Here is an 8,204-nt window from a genome sequence, read left to right as displayed (position 1 = left end):
ATCATCTATCTGTTTCTCCATCTCTATTCTGTAATCTCTGAGAGCTGAGCGTGCACATCGTTTATATTCTCTTCTTATTTCTCTGTAATGTTCAAATGATTCATGTGTGTTGAGCCTTTTTTTATTTTGATGTGCTTTGCTGACTTTATTCTTCAATTCAACCAATGATTTGTTGAACCACATCGGTTGTTTTCTGATGATTTTTGTCTTTAACTGGACATGAGTTTCTATTGTTGACTTAATAATTGCATAAAAATTATCCAGTCTTAACTCTAATGATTTTGTATCAAAAACATTATCCCAATTTAAATCAAGAAGTGACTCATTTAATCGTTTATAATCTCTATATGTATGTATTGTTTCAGTTGTCTTTATGATTGGCTCTTTATATCGTATACTAATAGCATTATGATGCTTTTCAAACTTCAACAAATGAAAGTCGCTTATGGAGCTTTGAAGCAACTCAACATCATTTGTCCAGATCAAATCAAGCATACGACCATTTTGGTTGTAGTTCTTGTTGATCTGGTGAAGTCCCAGTTCATAGCAAGTATCCAGCACTATCTTCTCTTTTTCACTGGCTGCATTGATAGCAATTGCAATGTCTGGGTCCTCTTTTTCATCAACAAACCATATCAATTTCGGCAGATTAAAGTCTCCGGACACAATCAAAACATCATTTGTATTCAATTTCGATGCGACTTCTTTCAAGGCATACATGTTGTTTTCATACACCTTGAGTATTGAATCTGGTCGAATATATAATTCTACCAAAAAGATGTTCCTTTTCATACCGGCTACCTTTACCCAAATTTGTTCAGCTCCGAAATGGTCAGCCGTTCCGATCCAAACTGACTTTAGTTTGTTGTTGACAGCAACTAAAACTCCACCTCCGTGCTCCTTTTTATGTACCTGGTCCTTTTCTGTGAGTGATGAACGATCACATCTATAGACCTCGTACATTGGTGGAAAAACGTCGACAGGATTAATTGCATCACTTAAATGAGTTTCACGTAGCATGTAAATCGACGATTGTTGAACCATTATCTCAGCTGCAAACTCCGATATTTTTGTTCTTAAACCATTCACATTTTGTGAATGGATGTTTATCTGCGTAGAGTATTTTTCATGCGCAGATAAGTTTGTGCTGAGATTTATTGGTTTCGCCACCGTTGCCAACGCTGAGCCGGCGGCCGATGTGAGAGACGAGACTGTTGAAAATCCTCATATCTTCTCTCATAATCGTCGAAACATTTTTGGCAGCAGCAATTATCAAAGTGTTGTGCATTTCTTCGTCGGTTGTCCACATAATTCAGTCTTTGAAAAGACCTATTGACCAAATTTTGATGCAATTGTCGACGATTATCCCAACGGCGGCTCGAAACAAAATCACCATAAAATGGTTGTCGCTGTATCCGATGATATCTCAATTCATGGTTTGATGTTTGCGTACCTTCCTGTTGTCGATGCACATTTGACTGACCACCCTGTAAATGGTCACTTTGATGTTGTTGTTGTTGTTGCTGCGGTCCTAGTCTTTGTTCATGCTGTGTATTTGTGCCTGTATTTGTGTTATTTTGCTCTTTTTTCCCCTTCTTCTTTTTGCTCTTTTTCTTCTTCTTTTTCTTTTTATTTTTCGCACCATTTTCATCACTAGATTTTTCCTTGACGGTTACATCAGTCGCATTCGATTCATAGCCGGCTTCATCATCATTGTTTGTTTGTGTTTGGGAATCAATTGTTACGACATTTTGTGTGTCATTGACAAATTGATACCCTTCAATTATCGATTTTAGTTCATTCTGAACTATACCGATAATTCTCTCACCAACGAATTTCACCAATCTGGCTTTCTCGTTGGTTTTCCGCTCATTCTCTGCGTCAATGCACGTATGTGAGTGGTGAGACATCATCAAACAATGTATGAATACGTACACTTTTTTCTTCATCAGTGTAAACTATTTTTTTCGTCTCATCATATTTAATGAGCCCAAATGCTCTCAATAATTTTGTTGCATACGGAGTTGTCATGCACTCAAAATATTTTTTTGATTTGCATTTGTTGCAAACCAAATATTGGCCGCCAAAACGAGTGCCGGTGCATTTTTTTTCACTGCAGTTATGTTTATTGTTCATTGTTGTTACAGCGATTACGAAAATTGTTGTGCTATCGTGTAACAGATGTCGCTGTTTACAGTGAGTGTTATGCCGGTTCTATGAAGGTTATGTTTGTTACACAAAACACAAGTCACTCACAAACACGATTCACCAATTGATTTTTCAACAATTTTCACACTTTTCCGCTGTTCTCCACTTTCCTCGTATGCAGCGTAGTTTGTTCTTGCGATGTGTTTAGTTTTTTTTGCTGTGCTGTACGTTTTTCTATTTTAAATATTTGTTTTTATCATTTTTATTTGGCTCGGTTAAAAAAATGCAACCTGTCAAGTCAGCTGTCAATACTCTGTCCACAATTCTTTTTCACATTCTTGGTAGCGACCAAAGTTCCTTTCACCGCGAATAAAATTCCTTTCGTAGCGACCAAAATTGCTTACCCTAAAAACCCGCGACCAAAATTCTTTTTCAAATTTTTGGTAGCGACCAAAATTCTTTTTAACAGCGACCAAAAAACTTTCATAAAAGGAATTTTGGTCGCAGCGACTAAAATTCCATTTCTTTGGCGGCCAAAATTCCCGCGACCAAAATTCACAGAGCCGTTCTTTTAGATCTCACCAATAGATCTATTGAATATATCGAGAAGAGAGTATGTTATTCAGCGCTTATGGCTGAGTAATGTCTGAATAAAAACATACTCTTCTCTCGATATTTTCAATATATATATACTGTAAAGAAATGAAAATCGATACCGCTGACTTTTGGAAAAGGGTTTTTGCATATTTTAGTAGTGCTCGGGCACCAAATTGAGAATCCGCAAAAAAAAAATTAAAAACCGCTCTAGGTGGCGTTCAAAAAAAAGGAAATTTTTGGTTTCGTCCATTTTTGACCACCCAACTCAGAAATAAATTTCCGAAAAATGGCATATTCGGAAACTGGAGTTCGGGTAGATAGTGTTACAGATTTACCAGCATTGAAATTGTAATGTTACTAACCATTACATTAACATAAATGTTTGTAATAGTTAATAAAATTATAATAGCTATTAATGTAATGCTAACATCTAACATTACAATTTCAATAGCTAATACCGGTAATGTATTGTTACAATAACAATGTGTTACCCGTATTGTTAAAAATCTAACATTAAAATTGAGACTTTTCAACACAACTTTAAGTTGAAAATATACTTACAATAGATGGAGTTTGTGTCTGCTCTAAGCTCAGCATTGAAATTGATTGGGTTGATGAGAAATTTCAATGATGAGCTTAGAGCAGACATAGACGCCATCTATTGTAAATATATTTCCAACATAAAGTTGTATTGAAAAGTCTTATTATTAATGTTAGATTTTTGACATTAGCGGTAGCGTTGAATAACACATTATTATTGTAACAAAGCATTGCCAGTAATGTTATAAGAATAGCAATAGCGATTACTGGTAATGCTAAGATCTAACATTACAATTGTAATAGCATTACAGTAATGATTTGTTACAATTGTAATGTGTTACTGCAAAATGTAAATCTGTAGATAGTGTTCAAAAAAAATTGCTGGAAACGATCGAAAAGTGTCCGAGATATGATCATGTCCAAAAATCTTACGAAAAAACACGAAATTCTTGAAATGATATGTTTGTTTGTCCGCAAATTTTTTTCCGTACTTTTTGATAAATCGCCGGAGACTGATTTTATTCGAAAGTAGATGGAAAACTAAGCATACAAATACAGTCTCTTCAAATTTTTCGATTTCGTCACGCAAGTGTCTGAGGTCTAGGTTCGAAAAAAAGTGGAATGCACTTTTTCAGTTTTTCATCGAATGGCCTACTTTCTGTGCATATGAAAGGTGAGGTAATGATCAATATGTACGAACCTCAGCTATCCAGATCTGAAGTCAGATTGGAAAAAATTTCGAAAATGATCGCTAGATGGCGCTGCATGTGTTGTTTTTTTGGAGGCCAGTATATCATTGCGTAAATCAGGCCAGAACGTTTCTAACAGCATTTATATTGTTTATACAGTCAAAATTGATCGAATTCAGTCATTGAAATAGGTTTAGAAGTGAATTATAGTTCGGATAAATCATGTTTCATATTCATATTTTGGCCCCACGTTCATTGCTCACAATTTGCTATGCAAATGACAGTGTTCCAGCTATACGATGCGTTCAAATGGGTGTATACCAAAGTGGAATCACATTAGTTTCACTCTGAAAGTATTCTAGCTTCAAATGAGATTAATTTGTGGAGGTCTGTCGTACCTTTGGTAAAAAACCTTCATTTTTGATCAAAACATTGAAAAATTTTCATAGAAATGTGTTTTATTTTCATCCAAATCGTTTGAAACTTCACCAGTCGCAAGTGTTCGAAGGTAAATGACGATTACCATCAATTTTTAGTCGATATGGTTGTGCGAAGTATTTTTATTTTCACATAATGACCTACCGAACTCTTGTTAACCTCCAGCGTTAAGCTTTCGGCATGAAACTTTACACACGTTATTTTCACACCATATCTATTGAAGAAGAGAGAATGTTATTCAGCGCTTATGGCTGAGTAATGTCTGAATAAAAAATATATACTCCTCTCCTCTTGATATTTTCAATAGATATGGAAAAGTATTTTGGGGTAAGAGCGAAAAAATTTCAACTTTTGTGTTTTGGGGGTCAGTCTAGTACACGGGCTGTTTTTCAACGAAAATACGTCATTTTTGGATCTTTGGCAAGATATTGAGCTCCCCTTGAGCATACAGCGAAGAAATTTTGAAAAAAATTCAGTGGAGATGGTTTAATCCATTTATGACCATACTATTAAAAAATGGGGAAAAATCGATGAAAATCGTCATTTTGTTTAAAAAAAATGTGTGAATAACGATTTTTTTTATCATAGATCGAAGGAGCACTCAATGTTGAATCAATTTGCACATTTTTTAGAACCAACATTTTTCAAAATTGGTCAAAATTGGAAAAAGCGTGTATTTGGCCGACCACCTTTTTAAGATTTTTTTTAATAACCAACTACAACATGCTTGGATTTTATAATTTTTCTTCACTGTGACAAGTGATATCACATAATTCAGACCCAAGGAATCCAATGGAAGCAATCTTTTCGAGAAATTGTTTTGATTTTTTGAGATAATCGGTCTGGAAACTACACCTTGAAATGATAGTTTGAGGGCTTTATTCAATTGAAGAAAATGAATTAAAACATCGGTGCAATTAGCTTTGAATAGTTTTGGTGACCATACATACTACAAATTCACCGTAGAAATTTCACAAAAACAATTGAAAATGCAAAAAAAAAAAAAAAATTTCAAGAGGCGACGCAAAATTAAAATTTTTCGTGAATTTGATTGCAAGCGTCACTGAAAATTTATATCAGATCATTTTCAGATTTCAGATGTGCAGTATTGCGTCACATTGGGAACTTCGAAAGAAGTGTTTTGTACTTATAAATACATAGGATTAAAATGTATTTACATTGAAGGAAAAAAATTCTTAAAGTCACCGTTCATATATATATATATCACATTTTAGAGATCATATCATATCATCGGGATTCACTGCAATATGAATACAATTTTAACATAGGCGGTGTTCAATTTTTGGCGAATTTTTGTAATAAAGGGTGACAATATGTGCAAAACAATAGAATCAATAAATTGAAGGGGCAATTACACCAAATTCAAACCGATAAACTACATGCGATTATTATAGTAAAAAATGCCAAACGGAGATAATAAATAACGATATTAATCAAGGATTAAACTATAGCTGTCCACGAACACCAACGAACGAACCGTTCGTTTGTTTTCAATGTATAATTGTATATTTTGTTCGTTCGTTCGTTCGTAGAAAATAAATTGTTCGGATTGTTCGTTCGTATGTTCGTACGAACAACGAACAACGAACACGTTCGTTCGTTCGTAATTTATGGAAATTTATTTTCTGAATGTAAACAAATATTGCGATAATAAATGTAAATTGGAAAAACTTTAAATCGATTTTTCCCGCTTTTCCGATGGGAAATCGTGAAAAATAAGCAAAATGTTACAACACCTGAGTGGTTCAATAGCCTAAAGTCCAAATCCGGTGGAATTTAGCTGATCCATGAATTCTCAGGATTTGACCTGAATTCTAAAACTTCCATAAAGATATTCTATAAAAAAATCCATTCTTCGTTTGTATTTATTTCTAATTGTATTCAATTGTATTTATTTCTAATTGTAATTACATTATGGAGAATCCATGGATCAGCAGAATTCCACTGGATTTGGAACCATCGAACCACTCAGGCCATCGAACCGATCAGGTGTTGTAGCTCCCTATGGGGGTCAACATTTTGATTTAAAGTTTTCCCAATTTACATTTATTATCGCAATATTTGTATACATTGAGAAAATAAATTTCCAAAAATTACGAACGAACGAACGTGTTCGTTGTTCGTTGATCGTACGAACATACGAACGAACAATCCGAACAATTCATTTTCTACGAACGATCGAACGAACAAAAAGACCAAAAAAATATTCCACGAACGAACGAACGTTCGTGGACAGCTATGGATTAACCCTTCTGTCTACTTTGAGTACCCCTGTACTCATTTCACTATTTAATAAGATTTTTTTTATATTTAATGACATAATAATGATATGAAACTTCGTGACATCTTAAAACAATTAATTTTAGGTTTATTAAAAAAAAAATCGGAAAATTTCTTGCTTCAGAAGTGGTTTTTCCAAGGTCTTGGAAAATTCTTATCGTATAGCATACCTTTGGTGTACCCGGGTACTCACATACATTTTGTATGGAAATGAATGTAGTGGAATGACAAAATATAATAATAAAACTAAAAAATAAATTCTTTTTATTGAAATACACTCATCTGTGATTTGAGACAGTTGAAAATGTGTATTTATTTGACAAATTTATTGACAAAATGTAGATTTGTTGAATGTTCATCACAAATTGGGTGATTACACACAGAACAGGCTTTTCTGGTCTGACGACGTCGCTTATTTGCTTTACAAGTAATGCAGTAGCCCTTTTTCCTTTTGCGACCGCCAACAGCTTGTGTTTCTTGTTGTGATGATCGGGGCAAATTGATTCGTGTTCCAAGAATACTCTCAATTCCTAGACGTGTGCCAAAATGGCCAATTGTTCGAGGACATTGTGATATCCAAATATGGAAGAAAATGGGGTACGATACGGTGATACTTGCATTTCCGGTGGAATGCATAATTTTCATTTGTTCAGTTTTCCAACAAGAGACAATTTCCACTCCATTAGCATCTTGGCCAATGGTAAAGAAGTAAATAAATTATCTGTGATAATGCAGCGACCAGTGCCGCGATAGCTTTGAGCAAATTAAAATTATTGTTTTCATTTACTACACGATTATTTACGTTGGAATTCATGTCTTTTTGCTTTGATACGTCCGCTCTCAATGAATGCAATTAAACAAATGACGCAGAAAAAAAAAATTGCGACGCAATATTGTATTTCTATATATGCGTTCAAATGCGTTGTTTACTATTTTTGTCTTTAGTTCGTTCTGAGCTCATACGCACAAAACGTATGAGTAAAAATCATATATTTTCACATATAATAACCGGTTTTTCATACAAAATATATGTGAGTACCCGGGTACACCAATGGTTGCAAGTGCGATAAACAAATATAGGTAGACAGAAGGGTTAAACTAACCATAAGAATTGAAAATTATTTAAAACAGATAAAATTACTGTGAAATATGAATTATCAACAATTTTGTACATAAATCAAAGACATTTGATATATTTCTATCAAAATTGCTTGATGAAGAATATTTAATTTATTATTTCAGATCAGAAACTCTTCAATAAATTTATTAAACAATTTAAAAAATCAATCTTCTATCTCTTCTCATGCAAGTATCTTAAGTGTCCAAAATTGTCTAGTTTGGCGAAAGTTTCTGAAAATGTATATTACGCACGTCGCTTTGTTCAAATTATCCAACGAAACTGTAGCTGGCTTAAATAACAAAACATAAACAAATTGAACTTTATTTGTGAAAAATCATACACATTATATGCTTTCATTTATAAAAAAATGT

The 8,204-nt window shown here is 33.8% G+C and overlaps 1 protein-coding gene across 1 annotated transcript; it reads right to left on the bottom strand.

The window, feature by feature from the left end:
* Window positions 1-1,001: 1,001 nt before the first annotated feature.
* On the bottom strand, window positions 1,002-1,910 carry LOC116351937 (protein kinase 4-like). The gene is made up of 2 exons (XM_031784093.1): window positions 1,217-1,910; window positions 1,002-1,164 (listed from the first exon to the last, which is right to left on the bottom strand). Exons 1-2 carry the CDS (start codon window positions 1,908-1,910, stop codon window positions 1,127-1,129), a joined length of 732 nt encoding a protein of 243 aa, XP_031639953.1. The 3' UTR covers window positions 1,002-1,126.
* Between the last annotated feature and the right edge of the window lie 6,294 nt (window positions 1,911-8,204).

The sequence above is a fragment of the Contarinia nasturtii genome, unplaced genomic scaffold, assembly GCF_009176525.2.
Source record: "Contarinia nasturtii isolate CC-2019 unplaced genomic scaffold, AAFC_CNas_1.1 Cnas_scaffold_6621, whole genome shotgun sequence".
NCBI classification, from domain to species: Eukaryota; Metazoa; Arthropoda; class Insecta; order Diptera; family Cecidomyiidae; genus Contarinia; species Contarinia nasturtii.
This window is presented reverse-complemented; position numbering and strand designations above follow the sequence as displayed.